The sequence below is a fragment of the Gopherus evgoodei genome, chromosome 8, assembly GCF_007399415.2.
Source record: "Gopherus evgoodei ecotype Sinaloan lineage chromosome 8, rGopEvg1_v1.p, whole genome shotgun sequence".
Taxonomy (NCBI): Eukaryota; Metazoa; Chordata; order Testudines; family Testudinidae; genus Gopherus; species Gopherus evgoodei.
This window is the reverse complement of record NC_044329.1, coordinates 43,994,514-44,017,294: the sequence shown is the minus strand read 5'-3', so window position 1 is coordinate 44,017,294 and position 22,781 is coordinate 43,994,514. Positions and strand designations below refer to the sequence as shown.

The 22,781-nt window shown below is 54.0% G+C and overlaps 1 protein-coding gene across 4 annotated transcripts in view; it reads left to right on the top strand.

The window, feature by feature from the left end:
- The window catches only part of NOS1AP (nitric oxide synthase 1 adaptor protein), a 167,208-nt gene extending 146,148 nt beyond the window's left edge, over positions 1-21,060 (top strand). For all 4 annotated transcript variants that reach the window (XM_030573260.1, XM_030573259.1, XM_030573258.1 and 1 more), the window contains 2 exons: positions 18,421-18,736; positions 19,675-21,060. In XM_030573260.1, coding sequence (XP_030429120.1) covers positions 18,421-18,736; positions 19,675-20,188 — 830 coding nt within the window. In that variant the 3' untranslated portion in view covers positions 20,189-21,060. The remainder of the gene's footprint in view (positions 1-18,420; positions 18,737-19,674) is intronic.
- The last annotated feature ends 1,721 nt before the right edge of the window (positions 21,061-22,781 follow it).

The window sequence follows — 22,781 nt, the reverse complement described above, 5'->3', positions numbered from 1 at the left end:
CGATGGTATCAGCCTGGAGAGTTAAGGAGATGCCAACTGTGATGATGAGGCTCCCTACGTGCTAGTCGGTGGCGATGGGTGTCCTTCCCCCACACTTTGCCATTCTGACTTTCACCATCTGTATTTTCCCCAACGCAAGCACATTTCTAGGGCAAGCTACATTGTGCCGTCTATTGGTTAGAAAAGCTCACAGCTGTTATCTAGTTAGGACTAAACCTATTTACAGCTCACCTAAGGCATTTGTGCCATGTAGAGAGAGCTGCGGGGAGAGAGTTGGTCTCTACTCAGTGGTTGTCTGACTGAACCAGATTCTGCTAGGAACTTACAGGTGTGGGTCACAGGCCAAAGGGCTTCTGACACCTTGGACCAGGTCCAAAGCTGCTTCTACAGCATGTCTCAGAAACACCTCTCTCTGGGCACGGCTACGCTGCAATTAGACACCCGTGGCTGAGGTCTGCCTGGAGTGCAAGTCAGACTATTATGCAGCATTGCTCTCAGCTTCACAGCCAGATCTGCTGCCAGAAGGAGAACAGCAGTGCCATCCTATTCCTCATTCATAGAATGGCCAGGCAAGGTACGTGCCAGCTACAGCAGGCCGTAGAGTAGCTTGCCCCTTCAGAAGGGCAGGATTCCCTCCCCCAGCATTCTTTAGTGCAAGCCGTCCTCACACACTCCCCTAGCAAGTGCAACACCAGGTACTTTATTGACAATATGCTATAACAAGTGCTTCTCCCCTGTGAGGCTTTTAAACTTTCCCCAGATGGAGAGGGGAGAACTCATCTCCACACTCCACTGCTCATGATGGGATGTTAGATGGGGTGGGATCTGAGTTACTACAGAGAATTCTTTCCTGGGTGCTGGCTGGTGAGTCTTGCCCACTTGCTCAGGGATTAACTGATAGCCATATGTGGGGTCGGGAAGGAATTTTCCTCCAGGGCAGATTGGCAGAGGCCCTGCAATGTTTTTGCCTTCCTCTCCAGCGTGGGGCATGGATCACTTGCTGGAGAATTCTCTGCACCTTGAGGTCTTTAAACCATGATTCGAAGACTTCAATAACTCAAAATCCTGTGGCATCTTATAGACTAACAGACGTTTTGGAGCATGAGCTTTCCTGGGTGAATGCATCTGATGAAGTGGGTATTCACCCACGAAAGCTCATGCTCCAAAACGTCTGTTAGTCTATAAGGTGCCACAGGATTCTTTGCTGCTTTTACAGATCCAGACTAACATGGCTACCCCTCTGATACCTCAATAACTCAGGCATAGGTTAGAGGTTTGTTACAGGCATGGGTGGGTGAGATTCTGTGGCCTGTATAGTGCAGACGGTCAGACTAGATGATCATAATGGTCCCTTCTGACCTTAAAGTCTATGAGTCTATCTCTCTGAGATCCTGGGCTTCTCTGGCCCTTTCTTCCAGTGACTCTTCCTACCTCTCTTTTAACTGTTTCCAACTGATGAGCTGAATCATCAGCTAATTAGCTAATCACATAACAACATAAGAATGACCATACTGGGTCAGACCATACTGGGTGTAGCCCAGTATCCTGTCTTCCAAGAGTGGCCAGTGCCAGGTGCTTCAAAACGAAGTGAACAGAAGAGGGCAATGATTGAGTGGTGTCCAGTCCCAGTTTCTGGCAATCAGAGGTTTAGGGACACCCCGAGCATGTCCACCTGACCAACAGCCATTCATAGATCTATCCTCCATGAACTTATCTCATTCTTTTTTGAACCCTGTTATAGTTGTGACCTTCTCAACATCCCCTGGCAACAAGTTCCACAGGTTGACCATGCATTGTGTGAAGAAATATTTCCTTATGTTTGTTTTAAGCCTGCTGCCTGTTAATTTAATCAGGTGACTCCTTTTTCAGATGCTATGTGAAGGGATAAATAACACTTATTCACCTCCACACCACTCATGAGTTTATACACCTCTATCATATCCCCCTAATCATCTCTTTCCTAAACTGAACAGTCCTAATCTCTCTCTCGAGATGGAAGCCGTTCCATACCCCTAATCATGTTTTTTGCCCTTCTCTGTACCTTTCCCAATTCCAATATATCTTTTGTGAGGTGGAGTGACCAGAACGGCATGCAGGTGCATTCAAGGTGCATGTAACGGATTTATATAGTGGCATGATATTTTCTGTCTTATTATCCTTCCCTTTCCCAATCATTCCTAACATTCTATTATCTTTTTTGCCTACTGCTGCACCTTGATACTCCTAGGGAAATTCTGCGCCACTGTGGCACAGCAAAAAATTGCCCCCTGCCCCCCCGCAGTTTTTTGTTTTCTTGCAGAAAATGGTTTCTATGGGGAAGCAAAGAGAAGTTGCACAGTGCTCACTCACCCCTCCCGGAAGGTCTGTTCGAGGCATGCAGCCAGGGGGAGAGGTAAATCACTGGGAGGAGAGGGGGGTCTGGGGATGCACCAGCCACCCAGGGACATTAGTCCCAGCTGAGCAGAGGAGAGACAGAGTTCCCCCTCCCCTTTCCCTGCACATAGCAGCCGCAGCTGGGTCAGATCAAGCCCCAGAAACTTCGCCTGGCTGCAGGAAGCTCTGCACTTCAGTGGGAGTCTGGGTGTGGGCGGGGGGTTCCAGGTGCGGGGGTGAGGCTCAGCCAGCTGCACCCTGACCCCCCCTCAACCTAACAAGCCCCACTCCCCCCATATCCTCCCCAAGCCCTAACCACCTTCACCTGGACTCCCCTGTACAGTTCCATTCTCCCTGCACCCAGAACCACGTACTAACCCCTGTGCATCCAGATTCCCCCCTGCACCCAGACCTCCTACCACACTGCCTGCACCCAGATTGCACCTCGCAGAACCCTGGTACTCTTGAGAGAATTCTGTGCCAGAAAAATAAAACATTTAAAATTCTGCAAAGTTCTTCTTCGAGTGCTTGCTCATATCCATTCCAGTTAGGTATGCGCGCGCCGCGTGCACATTCGTCAGGGATTTTTTACCCTAGCAACACTCGGTGGGCCGGCAGGGCGCCCCCTGGAGTGGCGCTGCTATGGTGCCGGATATATACCCCTGCCGGCCCTTCCACTCCTCAGTTCCTTCTTACCACCCATGTCGGTCATTAGAACAGTGGAGTGCAGCTTGCCTGACCTCCACCTCCCTAGCGATTCTCTCGTTTCTCTTCTAATTGTGTATATAGTTCGATTTCTTCAAGTACAGTTCGTGTTAGTTATTAGTTCTGTAGTAGTTATTGTAGATAGTTTAGAGGGATCGGGGATTAGCCCCTTCCCCGGTACCGGGGCTCATGCCCGGCTCACCGGGCTTCAAACCGTGCTCAGCCTGCCATAGGCCGATGCCCACAGGAAACCCGCACGACTCCTGTCTTAGGTGCTTGGGTAAGTCTCATCTTACAGACAAGTGCCGCATCTGTAAGGCGTTCAAGCCCCGGACTAAAAAAGAGCGGGACATTTGCCTAAAGCAACTACTGATGGAGGCAGCGTTGACTCCCCAGTCCTCGGCACCATCAGCGGCACCAAGAACAAGTACCTCCTCGGCACCAGAGCGCACGCCAACAGTGAAGGCTCCTCGACACCAGCCATCATCAGCCCAAGCTCCCACCCGGCACCGTTCGCTCTCACCACGGAGCAAGAAGCACAAGCCTCCTGCGGCAGCTATATCCACACCGCAGCCCGAGCGCTTAGCCAAGTCGGACCGCCTGGCACCATCAACTGCCGCGGCACCGACGTCCTCCGCACCGTTGATTCCGGCCTCGCAAGAGCCGTCGAGTCCAGTGATTACCAGCTCCCCGGCATGCGCTGTGGTTGAGCTTACCATGCCATCCACTTTGGAGACGTTCTCCGCGGCACAAGACTTGATCGCCCTGATGGAGCCTGAGCTGCCTCGACCCCGGCACCGCCGGTGCGGGTCCCTCAGTCTATAGGCAAGCCGGCCCTCGTGAGACCTTCTTCGCGCGGTACCACGGAGCTTCGCCGGTCCTGGTCCAGGTCCCGCCGGCGCTCCCAGTCCCGCCATCGATCCCAGTCCCGCAGCTGCTCGCAGTCCCAGTACCGTTCCCCACCGAGGTACCGGTCGTACTCGCGGTACCACTTGAGGTCCCGGTCGCCGTCCAGATACTACCGGCACCGCTCCAGATCTCGACACCACTTGCGGCACCGTGCTTCTCGCAGCCAATCTCGGCATGGCAATTCCAGGCACCAGTCGACCTCCTGGCACCATGCTAGTCGCAGGTCCCGGTCCCACTCCCGGCACCGTCACAACTCTCAGTACCGTTCTCCGGCACCGCGTAGAGACGGTTCGAGTGGATGCAGAGACCCACATCAAACGGTCTCTGCCCCACTGTGGCCGTCCCGCCATCCATCGATCTCCTCTCATGCAGAATCTGCATCATATGGGGATTCGGATAACCACCAGGGTCCTCATCAGTGGCCTTTTTGGACACCTTGGGCCTACCACCAGAACCAAGGTGATCCGCATATACCACCGCGCTCCGCCCCTTCTGAACATCGGGCACCAGAATCCACTGTGAGCAGACCTCCCCCGGCGGGTACGGAGGAATCTACAACCCATGTACCAGACCCACAAGATCCACAGGACATCCCCCAAGACCAGGAGTCGCTCCAAGACCCGCTGGTCCCCGGGGTTTCATCCTCTTCTTCCCGGATGAAGCGGTGGCGGGGACGGCTACATCTGGACCGCCCTCAATCGACCTCAGGTCGCACCAGGACCTTTTACGTCACGTCGCCCTCAACATCAACTTACCCGTTGAGGAAGTTCCTGAGGTGGACGATCCCTTTGTCAGCATATTGTCAGTGGAGGCTCCAACCAGGGTGGCCCTCCCCTTCATCCTCTCAATACAGGCTCGAGCAGATACCATGTGGCAATCCCCGGCATCCGTACCACCCACAGCCAAAGGGGTTGAACGCAAATATATGGTACCATCCAAAGGATACGAGTACCTGTATGTACACCCTCCTCCTCGTTCATTGGTGGTACAGTCCGTCAATGAATGGGAGTGCCATGGCCAGCAAGCCCCTGCGCCTAAATCAAGGGAGGCCAGGTGCATGGATTTGCTGGGTAGGAAGATCTATTCCGCGGGAGGCCTCCAACTCAGGGTGGTGAACCAGCAAGCTCTCCTGAGTCGGTACAGCTATAACACCTGGGAGGCAGTAGGGAAGTTTGTAGAGCTCGTCCCGCAGGACTCCCGTCAGGAATTCACAGCTCTCCTGGAGGAAGGGAAGAAAGTTGCGCGGACCTCCCTCCAGGCCTCGCTGGATGCCGCCAATTCGGCAGCTAGAACCGTTGCCTCTGGGATTGCCATGCGGCATATATCGTGGCTGCAGGCATCAGGCCTGCCACCTGAACTCCAGTATACCATACAGGACCTATCCTTTGAGGGCCAGAACTGAGAGCGGTCTGACTGGAGCGGAAGGGCCGGCAGGGGCATGCCAGACCTTCCAGCAACACCTACAGGGCCGTTGTGTTGCAGTTTTCACAGACAACACAACGGCCATGTATTACATAAACAAGCAAGGAGGGACATGGTCTTCCCCCCTTTGTCTAGAGGCGATGCGACTGTGGGACTTCTGTATAGCCCACTCGATAGAACTGGTAGCCTCCTTTCTCCCGGGAGTCCGGAACTCTCTCGCGGATCACCTGAGCAGGTCCTTCCTGTCCCACGAATGGTCCATCCGTCCGGACGTTCTCCTTTCAGTATTCCGGAAGTGGGGCTTTCCCCAGATAGACCTTTTTGCCTCCAGGGAGAACAGGAAATGCCAGATGTTCTGCTCCCTGCAGGGTCGCTCCCCAGGCTCCCTCTCGGACGCCTTCCTAATTCCCTGGGAAGGTCGTCTACTTTATGCCTTTCTGCCCTTTCCCCTTGTTCACAGAGTCCTGCTCAAGCTCCGCAGGGACAGGGACAGGCTAATCCTGATCACTCCAGCATGGCCAAGGCAGCACTGGTACACCATGCTGCTCGACCTATCTCTGGCGAACCCGATACTTCTGCCACACTACCCGGATCTGACAATGCAGGACTTCGGCAGACTTCACCACCCAGACCTGCAGTCCCTCCACCTGACAACATGGCTGCTGTCTGGCTAAACCAATCCGAATTGCGCTGTTCCACCCCGGTGCAACAGGTCCTTCTGGGAAACAGAAAGCCTTCCACGCAGGCGACATATCTCGCCAAGTGGAAGCGCTTCTCCCATTGGTGCGCCCACCGTAACCTTACTCCCGCAGGCGTTTCGGTCCCCATTATCTTAGACTACTTATGGTACCTCAAGAAGCAGCGCCTGGCGCTCTCTTCGATAAGGGTGCATCTGGCCGCGATTTCCACGTTCCATCCCGGGGAATCTGGCAGTTCGATCTTCTCTCACCCTATAGTTTCCAGGTTCCTTAAGGGCTTGGAGTGGCTCTACCCTCCGGTTAAGCGTCCTTCCCCTACCTGGGATCTCAACCTTGTTTTAGCTAGGCTCACGGCCCCCGCCTTTGAGCCGTTAGCCACTTGTTCGCTGCTGTACCTGTCCTGGAACACTGCCTTCCTCGTCGCTATCACCTCGGCCAGACGAGTATCGGAGCTTCATGCTTTGATGGTGGACCCCGCCGTATACGATCTTCCACAAGGACAAGGTACAGCTGCGACTGCACCCAGCTTTCCTCCCCAAGGTGGTCTCTGCCTTCCACGTTAATCAAGACATTTTTCTACCGGTCTTCCCTAAGCCGCACGCGTCATGCCAGGAACAACAACTACATACCCTGAATGTCCGCCGGGCTCTTGCTTTTTACATTCAGAGGACCAAACCATTCAGACGTTCGCCTCAGCTATTTATAGTGGTCGTGGAGCGTATGAAAGGCATGCCTATCTCTTCCCAGAGGCTATCATCATGGGTGACATCCTGTATCCGGACGTGCTACGACTTGGCCCGCTTCCCGATTGGCCAACTCACTGCCCACTCTATTCGGGCTCATGCCTCGTCCGCCGCTTTCCTGGCCCATGTTCCCATCCAGGAAATACTTCGCGCTGCTACCTGGTCTTCCGTCCATACTCTTGCATCCCACTATGCAGTGGTCGAGCAGTCTAGAGACGATGCCGCCTTTGGCTCAGCGATCTTACATTCCGCAACATCTCGCTCCGACCCCACCGCCTAGGTAAGGCTTGGGAATCACCTAACTGGAATGGATATGAGCAAGCATTCGAAGAAGAAAAGACGGTTACTCACCTTTGTAACTGTTGTTCTTCGAGATGTGTTGCTCATATCCATTCCGCACCCGCCTTCCTTCCCCACTGTCGGAGTAGCTGGCAAGAAGGAACTGAGGAGCGGAGCGGCCGGCAGGGGTATATATCCGGCACCATAGCGGCGCCACTCCAGGGGGTGCCCTGCCGGCCCACCGAGTGTTGCTAGGGTAAAAAATCTCCGATGAACGTGCACACGGCGCACGCACACCTAACTGGAATGGATATGAGCAACACATCTCGAAGAACAACAGTTACAAAGGTGAGTAACCGTCTTTTCTGCATATTTTAATTGTCAAAATAATACAGAAAAACAATAACAATATAATCACATCATTTTCAATTATTTTGGTAATAATAATTGTCAGCAAATAATTGAAAATGATAACATTATATTGTGTTATTCTGACAAATAAAATATGCAGAATTTTAAAATATTATGCGCAGAAATTTTTAATGTTTGGGTGCAGAATTTTCTTGGGAGTAACACTGAGCAGATATTTTCAAAAAATTATCCACCACTCCAAGACTTTTCTTGAGTGATAACAGCTCATTTAGAATCCATCATTGTATATGTATAATTGGGATTATATTTTCCAGTGTTGATTACTTTGCACTTATGAACTTTGAATTTCATCTATCATTTCACCCAGTCACCCAGTTTTGTGAGATCCCTTTGTAACTTTGCAGTCCCCTGTGGACTGAACTATCTTGAGTAATTTTGTATTGTCTGCAAACTTTGTCACCTCACTGTTCACTCTCTTTTCTAGATCATTTATGAACAGCACAGGTCCTAGTACAGATCCCTGGGGGACCCTGCTATTTACCTCTCTCCTTTCTGTAAACTGACCATTTATTTCTACCCTTTGTTTCCTGTCTTCTAAGCAATTATTGATCCATAAGAAGACTTTCCCATTGATCCCATGACCTCTTACCATTGTCAGTTCTTGGCTGCATGTGTGTTGCCTCTGTGTGCTGCACCAGCTCTGTGAGGTAGCTGGCCCAGCAGACCTCAATCGAACTGCCCAGGAAGACCACAGACTCAGTGCGGTAGTGAAGGCACTTGGCCAGATCTATTGCCAACAAAGCACCGTCCTAGTTGCTGGCAGACTCTGTGGGGCCACTAACACATGTATGCCTGTCACAATGGACTCAGCTCAGTGAGTGGCTGAACCTTCCTCTCCCACCTTGGCCAGACAAAGGTATCCTGTCAACAACACCTCTTTCATACAGTGATAGAAACCAGTGACATATTGCCTCTCTGACGTGGCTAGTTATCATCCTTTACCTTGTACCTGTTGGTTTGATCAAAATATCTCTCTCTATCACACTGTCATTCTGACCTTATCTTTAGGAGGGGTCGGTATGTCCCTAAAAGGTTCTATAGCCGTATAAATAAGAAGAAAACAAAGAAAGAAGAAGTGGGACCACTAAACACTGAGGATGGAATGGAGGTTAAGGATAATCTAGGCATGGCCCAATATCTAAACAAATACTTTGCCTCAGTCTTTAATGAGGCTAATGAGGAGCTTAGGGATAATGATAGGATGTCAAATGGGAATGAGGTTATGGAGGTAGATATTACCACATCCGAGGTAGAAGCCAAACTCAAACAGCTTAATGGGACGAAATCGGAGGGCCCAGATAATCTTCATCCAAGAATATTAAAGGAACTGGCACATGAAATTGCAAGCTCATTAGCAAGAATTTTTAATGAATCAGTAAACTCAGGGGTTGTACCTCATGACTGGAGAATTGCTAACATAGTTCCTATTTTTAAGAAAGGGGAAAAAGGTGATCCAAGTAACTATAGGCCTGTTAATTTGACATCTGTAGTATGCAAGGTCTTGGGAAAAAAATTGAAGGAGAAAGTAGGTAAGGACATTGAGGTCAATGGTAATTGGGACAAAATACAACATGGTTTTACAAAAGGTAGATCGTGCCAAACTAACCTGATCTCCTTCTTTGAGAAGGTAACAGATTTTTTAGACAGAGGAAATGCAGTGGATCTAATTTACCTCGATATCAGTAAGGCATTTTATACGGTTCCACATGGGGAATTATTTGTTAAATTGGAAAAGATGGGGATCAATATGAAAACTGAAAGGTGAAGAAGGAACTGGTTAAAGGGAAGACTACAACGGATCATACTGACAGGTGAACTGTCAGGCTGGAAGGAGGTTACTAGTGGAGTTCCTCAGGGATCGGTTTTGGGACCGGTCTTATTTAATCTTTTTATTACTGACCTTGGCACAAAAAGCGGGAATGTGCTTATAAAGTTTGCGGAAGACATGGAGCTGGGGGGTATTGCTAACACAGAGAAGGACCGGGATATCATACAGGAAGATCTGGATGACCTTGTAAACTGGAGTAATAGTAATAGGATGACATTTAATAGTGAAAAGTGCAAGGTCATGCATTTAGGGAGTAATAACAAGAATTTTAGTTATAAATTGGGCATGCATCAGTTGGAAGTAACAGAGGAAGAGAAGGACCTTGGAGTATTGGTTGATCACAGGATGACTATGAGCCGCCAATGTGATATGGCCATTAAAAAAGCTAATGTGGTTTTAGGCGAGGTATTTCCTGCAAAAATAAGGAGGTGTTAGTACTGTTCTACAAGGCACTGGTGAGACCTCATCTGGAATACTGTGTGCAGTTCTGGTCTCCCATGTTTAAAAAGGATGAATTCAAACTGGAACAGGTACAGAGAAGGGCTACCAGGGTGATCTGAGGAATGGAAAACCTGTCTTATGAAAGGAGACTGAAAGAGCTTGGCTTGTTTAGCCTAACCAAAAGAAGGTTGAGGGGAGAGATGATTGCTCTTTATAAATATATCAGAGGGATAAATATTAGGGAGGGAGAGGAATTATTTAAGCTTAGTACCAATGTGGGCACAAGAACAAATGGATGTAAACTTGACAGTAGGAAGTTTAGACTTGAAATTAGACAAAGGTTTCTAACCATCAGAGGAGTGAAGTTCTGGAACAGCCTTCCAAGGGGAGTAGTGGGGGCAAAAGACATATCTGGCTCAAGACTAAGCTTGATAAGTTTGTGGAGGGGATGATATGATGGGATAGCCTAATTTTGGCAATTAATTCATCTTTGATTATTAGCAGGTAAATATGCCCAATGGTCTGTGATGGGGTGTTAGATGGGTGGGATCTGAGTTACTACAGAGAATTATTTCCTGAGTGCTGGCTGGTGAGTCTTGCCCACATGCTCAGGGTTTAGCTGATTGCCATATTTGGGGTCGGGAAGGAATTTTCCTCCAGGGCAGATTGGCAGAGGCCCTGGAGGTTTTTCGCCTTCCTCTGAGTGTGGGGCACGGGTCACTTGCTGGAGGATTCTCTGCACCTTGAGGTCTTTAAATCACAATTTGAGGACTTCAATAACTCAGACATAGGTTAGGGGTTTGTTCCAGGAGTGGGTGGGTGAGATTCTATGACCTGCATTGTGCAGGAGGTCAGATTAGACTATCATAATTGTCCCTTCTAACCTTAAGTCTATGAATCTATGAATCCCTATTATCTTTGGGGAGTCTGTTTATACCATACTAGGTATCAGGGTGTTCTGGAATGTTTATGTGCACCTCCTGTGCCTAGCACTTCTTAGGAGTTTTTGCAATACTAGCCCTGTTCTTGCCAAGTTCATGTATCGGATAGTGAACCTGCAAGCATGCAAGTCTTATAACAGGGCCTGATTTTTGCTCATAGCCTGACTCTTGCTAACTTTGCTTTATAGTATCGGGGCCTGACTTTACTTCAGGCCTTAGGCCTCATACCAGGGTCTTTATACCAGGTCTCATGTCTCAGGCTTTCTCTTTTTACTACATTTACTTTGCTTAAAAGCCTTTGGGAGGGACATTGTCAAAGGCTTTCTGAAAGTCTGAGTTCACTAGATCCACCACTGGATCATCCTTGTCCATGTGTTTGTTGACATCCTCAAAGAATTCTTGTAGATTGGTGAGGCGTGATTTCCCTTTAAAAAGCCATACTGACTCTTCTTTCAACAAAATGTGTTCATCTATGTGTCTGATAATTCTCTTCTTTACTATAGTTTCAATCAATTTGCTGGATATTGAAGTTAGCTTAACAGCATGTGATCACTTCTGGAGGCTTTTTTTAAAACCTATGTTACGTTAGCCACCTTCCAGTCATCAGGTCCAGAGGCTGGTTTAGGAGATAGGTTACATACCACAGTTAGTAGTTCAGCAAGTTCTTATTTGAGCTCCTTCAAAAGAACTCTTGCGTGAACACTGTCTGGTCCTGGTGACTTATTATTGCTTAATGTGTCAGTTCGTTCCAAAACCTCCTCTAATATGATACAATTGCTCAGCTTTATCACCAAAAAAATAAATGTCTCAGGTGTGGGAACCTCCCACACAGCCTCTGCAGTGAAGACTGATGCAAACAGTTAGCGTCACCACAATGGCCTTGTCTTCCTTAGTACTTAAACCATTGATTCTCACTGTCACACCCCTACAGACCCTCCAAAGGTCTCAGGGAGTCCCCTACAGACCCGCACTCTTGGTTCTCCTTCCCCACTTCTTCAGAGCCTGTTCTGGGGTTACTGGCTATGTGGCAGGAACAGAGAAGCTGACCCTCCAGGCATAGTTGGGGCATGGCCCTTTCAATGTTCTGATCCATGCATTAAGATTTCATGACTTGGACCCATGGGCTGTGCTCACTCGGGGTTCTGACTTGGGACCTGGGTCAGAGACATTGTGGGGTCAAGAGGCTCCCTATGGAGGCTGCTGGAAGAGCTGCAGTTACTGCCCAAGGCCTGTCTCCCTCCCTGACTGAGGCTGGGTGGGGGGTGCCCTAGCTCCCTAACACAGCTGTGAGTAGTTCTACCCCCCCCAACCCGCTGGTACCAAGCCTTGCCCACCCTAAGGGAGCTGGAAACGGCCCTCCCTATTCCACAGCTACCACCAAAGGCTTCCAAAAATCCAGCCACGAGGCTTTATCTGTACACCTGCTGGCATGCTTACATGCACGCAAGTGCATGCACTCAGCTCCATGCACCGGCACTGGGCAGTTCCCTCCAGCAGGTCAGAGACCAGCCTGGTGGGCTGTGCTGTCCTGCAGAGCCCTCACCAGCCTGGCTCCAGAAGAGCTAGAGCAGGAGTCTCAAACTCAAATGACCATGAGGGCCACATGGGGGCCGGGCCGAGGGCCTCATTACTGACACCTCCCCCCCACCGCCCTTGACCCCACCCCCACGCCACCCCTTCCAGGGGGTGCAGGAGGGGTGTGGGGTGCGGCAGGGGGCTCAGGGCAGAGAGTTGGTGTGGGGTGCAGGAGGGGTGCAGCAGGGGGTCAGGGCAGGGGATTAGGGTGCAGGAGGGGTGCAGCAGGGGGCTCAGGGCAGTGGGTTGGAGTGCAGGAGAGGTGCAGGGTGTGGCAGTGGGTTCAGGTGCAGGGAAGGGGGTTGGGGTGCAGGAGGGGTGCGGGATGCAGCAGGCAGTTCAGGGCAGGGGTTTGGGTTCAACTGCAGGAGGGGCTCGGGGAGCAGGCTCAGCCTGGCATACACTGGGGGTGGGGCAGGGCAGGTTCCCTGCCTGCCCACCCGCCCGCTGCTCTGGGAAGCGAAAAGAACATGGGGGAGCAAGGGCGTGTGTTGCTATTGCTTCAGGCACCGCCCCCAGCAGCTCCCATTGGCCATGTTCCCGGCCAATGGGAGCTGCTGGGGGCGGTGCCTGAAGCAACAGCAACAGATGCCCTTATGCCTCTCTTCCCGCTTCCCGGAGCAGCGAGCCTGCCACTGCCCCTGGTGCGTGCCAAGCCGGAGCCGCTCTAGGTAAACACTGGGGGATGGGGCTGTGAGGAGCTTGCAGGCTGCATGTTTGGCACCCCTGAGTTAAAGCACCCCCCCACCCGGCCTCAGTCCTCACCTGGAGGGAGCCCCAGAAAGGAGCTCAGTTGCCAGCCCCAGACTCTCTTTGCTGAGCTGCCATCAAGGGAGCCATGTCCATAGAATATCTGGGTTGGAAGGGACCTCAGGAGTCATCTAGTCCAAACCCCTGCTCAAAGCTGGACCAATCCCCAGTCAGATTTTTGCCTCAGATCCTTAAATGGCCTCCTCAAGGATTGAACTCACAACCCTGGGTTTAACCAGGCCAGTGCTCAAACCACTGAGCCACGCTGGCTCCCTGGGCCCACAATGACCCCTCAGAGGCACATGTTCCAGCTCCTCGCCACAGGGCTGAGTAGCTAAGCAGGCCCAATCCCAGAGCTGCACTGGGCTCGCTGCGTGGACAGGCTGTTGGTAAGTGTGTGGTTGCACCATGCCATGCTCAGTGTGGCAGCCGGTATCAAGTGGAGTCCCCAGGACTGACCCTTGGGGTTTTGTTCAACATCTTTTTTAATGATCTGGACGATGGGATGAATTGTACTCTCAGCAAGTTCACAGATGACACTAAGCTTCGGGGAGAGGTAGATACGCTGGAAGGTAGGGTCCTAGACAAATTGGAGGATTAGGCCAAAAAAAATCTGATGAGGTTCAACAGGACAAGTCTCCCACAGTATTCTTGCCAGCAAGTTAAAAAAGTATGGATTGCATGACTGTAAGATGGATAGAAAGCTAGCTAGATTGTCAGGCTTAGCAGGTAGTGATAAATGGCTCGATGTTTAGTTGGCAGCCAGTATCAAGCAGAGTGCCCCAGGGGTCAGTCCTGTGGCTGGTTTTATTTAACATCTTCATTAATGATCTGGGTGATGGGATGGTTTGCACCGTCAGCAAGTTGACGGACGACACTAAGCTGAGGGGAGAGGTAGATACGCTGGAGGGTAGGGATAGGATACAGATTAACATAGACAAATTGGAGGATTGGGCCAAAAGAAATCTGATGAGGTTCAACAAGGACAAGTGCAGAGTCCTGCACTTAGGACGGAAGAATCCCAGGCACTGCTACAGACTGGGGATCGACTGGCTAAGAGGCAGTTCTGCAGAAAAGGACCTGGGGATTACAGTGGACAAGAAGCTGGATATGAGTCAGGAGTGTGCCCTTGTTGCCAAGAAGGCTAATGGCATATTGGGCTACATTAGTAGGAGCATTGCCAGCAGATCGAGGGAAGTGATTATTCCCCGCAATTCAGCACTGGTGAGGCCACATCTGGAGTATTGCATCCAGTTTTGGTCCCCCCACTATAGAAAGAATGTGGACAAATTAGAGAGAGTCCAGCGGAGGGCAACAAAATTGATTAGGGGGCTGGGACATATGACTTACGAGGAGAGGCTGAGGGAACTTTATTTAGTCTGCAGAAGAAAAGAGTGAGGGGGGATTTGATAGCAGCCTTTAACTACCTGAATGGGGATTTCAAAGAGGATGGATCTAGACTGTTCTCTGTGGCGGAAGATGAAAGAACAAGGAGGCAGATGAAAGAACAACGGTCGCAAGTTGCAGTGGGGGAGGACTAGGTTGGACATTAGGAAAAACTATTTCACTAGGAGGGTGGTGAAGCACTGGGATGGGTTACCTCAAGAGGTGGTGGAATCTCCATCCTTAGAGATTTTTAAGGCCTGGCTTGACAAAACCCTGCATGGGATGATTTAGTTGGTGTTGGTCCTGCTTTGAGCACGGGATTGGACTAGATAACCTCCTGAGGTCTCTTCCAACCTTAATCTTCTATGATTCTCTGATTCTAAGCTGCTCTGAAATCCAAATCAGAGTATTTACATGGGGCTTTGCGCCAGTCTGAACAGCAGTGTAAGTGAAACTGATGCAGCTCTCCCATGCAGACGTGGCCTTAGCCCCAGCTAGTGTAGCACATTGGCACTTCCCCACTGCTCCCTGACTTCTGATCGCGGCTGCAGACAGCAATCTAGGAAGGGACTGCCCGCCCTTGAGTGTCGGCCCAATAAGAAGAGCCATCTCATGGCTGCACCACAGTGCCCACTGCGTGATGTGCTACAGACATGTCTCTTCATCACTGATGCCCAGCTGCCAGCCAGGACTATCTCGCTGGGTCTGCCTAGCCCCCTGAGCAGTGGTGCCAGTGGAGGGCACTGCCAGGGCTGTTTCTGGGGGAGGTGTGCCACACAGGCAGGTCCTTCATTGCAGGAGGCTCATGGGTGCAGCCAGTGGGGGGAGACCGGGGACTTCTCTCCAGAGACACCAAGCTGTCTGCTCTGAAAATCGCTTCTCTTTGTTTGCAACCTGCTTCCCGAGTCTTGTTCAGTGTCAGATAAGAGCTGATCCTGCTGAGCCCCCCGCACCCATGTGTCTGTACCAGGGTGAGCATTTCCGTCCCTCCCCCGCCTTCCTTCTGCCCTCCACCCTGCCCAGTCCCACCATTCACCCCCGGCCCTATATGGCACTGAGCCGCACGCTGTCCATTGCACTGCCCCAGAGTGCCTGTCTGTTCCCAGTCAATCTGAGATGGGGGCCCAGGTGCAGCTCTCTGCCCTGAGGAGGGAGCATCTCCAGCCAGCCGGAAGGCTGAGGTTCTTAGAGTACACATCCAGCAAGGTGTGAGAGTGGCCCTGCCTAGCTTTGAAAAGGACTAGCCCGAGACCCACCCTGTGGCTGAGGCTGCCTGGCTGGTGTGCTCCTTGGAACACAAGAGCTCCCTGTTCTGCTGGCTTGTCTCTATCCACGCTGGGTTTCAGAGACAGGGAAGCTGCCTGGCAAAGATTTGGCCAGAGTCTCGACTAGGCCAGAATCCCAGGCGGGTCTCTATGCTTAATGCTGTCGCTCCCCCCGTGCACACACCAGGCCCTGCTGCAGGTGCCCCATTGGAAACAACAGCTCAGCAATCAGAGCAGCAGCAATGCCCTCCACCTCCTATGCTCCATGGCTGTCTGCCACAGGGGTCGGGGCAGGCTGCAGGTTTTCAGATCAACGGGGTAGGGAGCAGGGACAGGACAGCGGAACCTAGAGGCAGGGAGAGACCAATGACTGATTCATCACCCAGAGACCCCTTCTCCCTAGGGAGGTCGTGGGGCCCTGGGCTGTATGGGAGCCTGGAACCAGGCTGCCAGATGCTAGAGCAGCCAGAGGCCACTCTGATTTCTGCCAGAGGGCATTTTGGCAGCCAGAGCAGCCTAAAGTTGGATGTGCAGCACAGTCTGATCCTGGGCCCAGGCATGTCCCCCTTGGCGTGGATGGCACCTACCTGGACCAGGTCACTTGGACAGAGCCCAAGGGGTGTGCTCGGGGAGGGGTGGTTGCTGAGAGTGCCCAGGCTGTTCTCAAGCAGCTGAGTAACCCACAGGTTGTTTCCCCGGTGCAGACTCTGGGCTAGGTGAAATGGCCCCTTTCCTGTAGCACTGAGTCTCATCGCTGCCAGGGGCTTGTCAGCTGACTGACCTGAGCTGGCTTGTTTGTGAGACCCAGGAACAGATGCTGAGGGGGGTTGCTGAGTGAGGGCTGTTTGCAATATCACTGACAAGCCAGACTCTTCTCCTGGCACCCCCATGATCCTCTTCAAAGGAGAGAAAGGAGCGTGTTTCTTATGTTACAGATGGGGAAACTGAGGCACATAGCAGGGGAGTGACTTGCCCCAGGTAACCCAGGGAGTTGGTGGCCAAGCTGGGAACAGAACACAGGCTGCATGACTTCCAAGCTAGCCCCTAACTTGTGAAGTATGCTACCCATCCCCGCAGGAAGTCTGTATTTGCCAGCGAATGGAGGGGAGTGAAGAGTGTGTCTAGTGGCTGGCGCAGAGCTGGATGCTGGGTCCCTGGGCTCTGCCACTGACTCAACATTGGGCCTTGGGCAAGTCCTGAGGCCCACCCAGATTTTCACAAGTGGCCAGTGGTTTGGGGTACTGCAGTGGAGTACTTCCAGGCTTTGTTCTGCGCAAGTGCCTCCCTGTCCAGCTTCTGTGGGCCTCTCAGTGCCACTAGGGAGCACAGCCTGGGCACCAAGTCTCCCTGCCTGTTCCTGATCCTGCTCATCCCAAGGGAACAAGCATCCTCAACCAGTGTCCAGAGGCCCTCCAGGGGCCCAGCACCTCACGCCAGCAACCAGGGCCAGGCTGAGAGAACCGGAGAGCTCTCTGGGAACATCAGCCTCTCGGTGCCAGTCTAATGGGGTATATCTCTAATGCCAGGCTCTTGTGGGCTGCTGGCATTCCCATTAGGGCAGCACCTGGGGCAGTGGCTGCAGGAGCTGGAGAAGGGCCGAGCACCACGCAGGTCCACACCATGGCTTCTCCCAGCCTCGCTGCCTCCCACAGTGATCCCTGTGCTGCCTGTGGCAATACCCAGCCCTGCTTGGCACAGTGCAGCCACCCTCTTGCCCACAGGCCCCACCAGTAACCCCAGCTGTGGGACCTGCTGCGCCAAGGAACCGAGCTGCATGTCCCTACATGTGTCCCCCAGTCCTCCGGCGTGTCAGCACTGACACCAGGAGAATCACTACCCTTTTCTTTGCCTGGCCCATGGCTCATGCCCACCAGGCGGGTAAATCCTCCTGAGATCAGGGTGGCTGGCAGTGACACCAGTGCTCGAGCCAGTAGTAGGAGGCTCTGCAGCCTTGGGGCAGGACCAGCCTCTTGGACTCGGGGCCTGCTGCTGGGCAGGGAGGCCTGAATGACAGGGAGGAGTGCAGAGCCCCGGGCTAGGGGGCAGAGGCTGTCATTGACATTAGGGCTCTGCACTGTCATGTACTGGGCAGAAGCATTTGGAGCCTCTGGGCCCAGAGCAATGCACCTCTGTGTCTGGCAAGAGCCCTGTCTCGCTGGGAAGCCTGCATGTGCCAACCCAGTGCGTGCGCCACCCTCTGCCCATGTGCCAGCCCCTTCTGCGCACACCACCTCCCCACATATCAACCCCTCCACACACACCGCCCCTTGCCTGCATGCCAACCACTCCCTGCATGCCACCCCCTGCGTGTGTGCCAACTGCTTTATGCGTGCCACTCACTACCCATATGTCATCCTCTGCCTGCATGCCAACCACTCCATGCATGCTGGCTGCTGCCCACATGCCATCCCCTCCACACTCATGCCAGCCCCTCCCTGCACACTACCCATGTGCCACCTACTCCTCATAGGCCAACCATTCCATATGCTCCATCCCCTGCCCGCGCACCACCCACTGCCCGCATGCCACCACCTTCCTGCGCACCAGCCCCTTCGCACATGCCATCTCCTCCTTATATACCAGCCACTCCCCGTGCACCATGCGCTCGCCCCTCTGCCCAAGCGCACCCTTCCTCTGCGCACCAACCCCTCCAACTCTTCTCTTCTCTTCCAGTTGACCAAAGCATGTTTGAGAATTCAAACACAGCCCCCACACCAAAGCTGCAACACAGCCTGTCTGTCTCCAAAGCCTCACTGGGGCCCCCCCCAGCAGCTCTGCCAGCCGTAGCTGAGACTGGACTGCGGGTAGGGAGCAGCCAGCACCTTAAGAACCTGAGCAAGGCTGTCGGGGCCAAAGTCAATGACTTCCTGCGCCGGAAGGAGGCCGCCAGTCTGGGTGAGGTGGGAGTGACCGAGATCAATGCCAGCGCGGGGGCCAAGCTGTCGGGCGGGATGCTCGTGCTGCTGGGGGACCAGGCCCACGATGCAGGGTGAGTCTCCCCTCAGGCGTTGGCTGACTGACTGCATGCTGACCTCTAGCTGGAGCACATGCTTGGACTGCAGGGCCATGCTGCAGCTGTGGCGCAACAGCCCTGGCTGGGGGATGCTGCGCATTGCTGCTCCCATCTCTCTGAGCCCCTCCTGTCCCACTCTCCCCCTCCTGCATGCCCTGCCCTTCCCCTTCCAATGGCATCTGGGACAGGCTGGCTGCAGGAAGCTCTTCCTACTGAAAGGGGGTGACTCGTGTCCAAGGAGGAGGGGAGTTGCTGCACAAGGGCAGAGCAGTGCGAGGAAAGCTACAGGGTCCTGCCCTGCGGCACAGGGCTGCTTTCGCGCCTTTCCCATGGACCCATCCCTACACTGAAGCCCTGTCTCTCCAGTTGGAAACGAGGGATGTGCCCTTCTCTAGGGCCGGCAGCAGGAACTGACCCATCCCGAGACAGCAGGGAGGGATTTGAAGCAGTGGGTGGCCGTGGTGAATAAAAGCAGCCCTAGGAACTATTTAACCTACTGCATTATTTCTACGCCAGTAGTTTCTGCTCCCAGAGCCTGCCTGTCCAAAGGGCCTTCACTGCAGCACCCTACAGATGGGAAACTGAGGCACAGAGTGGCTGAGTGACTTGCCCCAGGTCACACAGGGAATCTGGAGAAGAGCAAAGAATTGAACTCAGGTGTCCTAAGCTAGCACCCTCTCCTGGCCCTCTTTCCTCTCTGCCATTCAGGCTGTGCAGTCAGCACCCAGCACACACGAGTCGTCCTGCTGCTGGGAGTGTGCTTGTGTACGTGTGATCTGATACCATACTAATGCCTTAGACCCCATCAAGCTGGCTCAGCGCTTGGATGGGAGTGCGTCCAGGGAACCCCCGGGCAGCTGTCAGCACTGTGTCGGGTGTTATTGTCGCTCACTGAAGGGCCGTTGTGCTTGCAGGCGTGTGCTGTTGGAAACCTTTCCCCGGCTCGACCCGCCGCCCCCGGCAGCCAAGAAGCGCACACCCCGGGCTTTGAAGACCCCTCTGGATATGCTGATCTCCTCCCAGCCGGTGGTGAGCAACCTGGAGTGCAGTGCCGAGGCGCTACCTGAGCAAGGCCAGGAACTCCTCAAGCAGGCTGCCCAGGGGGAGCAGTGGAAGGTGGCATGGGACATGTCTCAGCCAGAGGGCAGTGCTGAGCTGGGTGCTCCTGGCACAGCGGTGGCAAACGGGGATGGGCCCTCACACAGCAGGGTCCTCTCAGTTCCTGACCTCATCCATGAGGAGAACCTGGAGGGCAAATTCAAAGCTGCTGACAGGCGGGCAGCGTCTCCGCCCTGCCCAGAGAAACCCACCCTCAGACTCAGCTGTCTGCTAGAGTACCAGCCCCCCGTGGGCAACATCCAGCCTGTGGCACAGCCCTCCAGCCTAGAAAACGAGGGGCCCCACCCAGACCTCCTGTCCTTTGAGTAGCAGCCCCCATGTCCCAAGGGAGTCAGCCACTTCCCCCCTCAAGAGCACCCCTCCCCATCTGCTGCATTGTGCCTTGCAGGCATGGAGGTCGGGGGTGGGGAGGGCATGCTGACTACACTCTGGGGGCGTGACTTCTGTTCAGGGGGCTCAAAGAGAAGCCCAGCCCCTGCCCACTTGTCCCCTCAAACAATGGCAGGGCATGGGGGTGATTCTCGGGGCTGTCCACACAGCCACTGCCTACCCTCCCCCTGGGCCTTAGTGCAGGCTGTGCAAGCGAGCACTGCTCACTGAGGCCAGGCCTGCACAGGCACCCTGAGCGGAACTTCCATTCTTTCCCATCGGGGTCTCCAGCCATGCCCTGCACCCCCTGCTGCCCCCCTGTCTAGGTAGCTGTCTCACAAGCAGCCTTGGGGCTGATGGCAGGGGCAGGCCTTGTGCCATTTGCCACAGGTCCCTCTTGAGTCTCTCATACACAGTTCCTGCTCCTGCACTGGCCGGCGGCAGTGCCTGCATCTCCAGCAGCACCTTTCCCTGAGCTGTGCAGGGTGAGGGGCACTGGGCCTGGTCTCTCAGGGGGAAGCCAGTCTGCCCCTCACACACAGATTGCCCCACTCTAGGGCTCCCTCAGGCTGCTCTAGCCCCTCTGGGCCATACCCCATCTGCAGCAGGGGCTGGTCTCTGCTGGTGGCTGCGAGAAGGGAAATGACTTGATGATGGCTCATGTGCCTTGAAGGCCATGGCCCTGAGGCACAGCCCACAGGACTGGTGTCTCCCACCTGCACTGTAAAATGCCCAGCGGCTGTCAGGGCTGCCCAGAGGATTCAGGGGGCGTGGGGTCTTCGGCAGCGGGGGGCCCCTGCCATCGAATTGCCACCAAAGACCCAGAGTGAGTGAAGGATCCTGCTCCAGGGACCCCAAAAAACTCTCATGGGGGCCCCTGCAGGGCCCAGGGAAAATTTCCCCACTTGCCCCCCCCCACCCCGGGCAGCCCTGGCGGCTGTGCCAGCTGGGGCCACACATGCTCTGTCAGCCGCAGAGGCAGGATCACTCATTTCTGCCTGGGGGAAATCTTTCCCTCCCACTTGATCCATCACTCTCCCAGCATGCATTGGGTATCGCTGACCAGGCAGTCTCCGTCCTATGCCCCTTTCTTACACTGCGCTGGTGCCAGTGTGAGCCCCCCACGTAGGGTTGCCAACTATCTAATTGCAGAAAACCAAACACCTGTGCCCTCTCCTTCTCTGAGGCCCTGTCCTGGCCCTGCCTCTTTTCTGAGACCCCCTCCCCACACTCAATCCATCCCCCCTCCCTCCGTCGCTTGCTCCCCCCCCCCACTTGTTCACTTGCTCATTTTCACTGGGCTGAGGCAGGAGATTGGGTGCGGGAGGGGGTGAGGGCTCCTGCTGGGGGTGTGGGCTCTGGGACAGAACTGGGAATGATGAGTTTGGGAAGCAGGAGGGGGCTCTGGGCTGGGGGGTGGGGCTGAGGGGTTTGGAGTGTGGGAGGGGGCTCCAGGCTGATGCAGGAGATTGGGGTTTTGGAGGGGGTACGAGCTCTAGGCTGGGGGTGCAGGATCTGGGATGGGGCCAGAAATGAGGGGTTCAGGGTGCAGGAGAGGGCTCTGGGCTGGGGCCGAGGGGTTCCGAGTGAGGGGGTTGAGGGCTCTGGCTGGAGGTGCGGGCTCTGAGTGTGGCTGGGGATGAGGGATTGGGGTGCAGGAGGGGGCTCCGGGCAGAGCAGGGGGTTGGGATGCAGGAGGAGATGCAGACTGCGGGCTTCAGGATGGAATTAGGGCATTAGAGGGGGTTCTGAACTGGGGCAGGGGTTTGAGGTGAGGGATGGGCGTTGAGGTGCGGACTCCAGCCCTAGGTGGAAGGACAGCTATGGGGGCTCTGCACACAGCCCCTGCCTGCAGGCACTACCCTCACAGCTTTCATTACCCTCTGTTCCCAGCCAATGGGATCTGCAGAGCCGTTGCCCTGGGTGGGGTCAGCGCACAGAGCCCTCATAGCTGCGCATCAACCTAAGAGCCGGAGGGACATGCCAGCCACTTCTGGGAGCTGTGCACAACCAGACAGGGAGCCTGCCAGTCCCGCTGCACCGGCAGCACTGCCAACCGAACTTTTAATGGAGCTGCCAGGGTCCCTTTTCAACCGGGTATTCTGATCTGCAACAAAGGGGCCACTGCCCTTTCTGTACGCACATGCGCACATACCTCTTCCATGTCTGTACCTGCTGCAGTGAGCAGGAGAGACCCCGACTGTATCCTTAAAGCCCTGAGGTGCCTTTGTCTTTCACAATAGTGCCTAGCAAGCAATCCCTGATTCTGGGGGGACATAAAGCCAGGGAGAACAACCTCTATCTGCCATGCTGAATGGAGCTGAAACCAGCTGGGGGCATTGCGAGGAGCCAGAATCTTGGAAGCTAGTTGCCTGGGAGCTGGATGGGCTGGACCCTTTCCTGCTGAGGGGTCTGCGTTCCCTTCATGGGTCTGGCAGGTGGCAATCGATGGTAGGGGAGGTTGGAGTTGGAGCTTACTCTAGGGCTTGCTATTGCCTCTGGGGGTTGAGCACATGGAGCTGGCTTGAGAGCC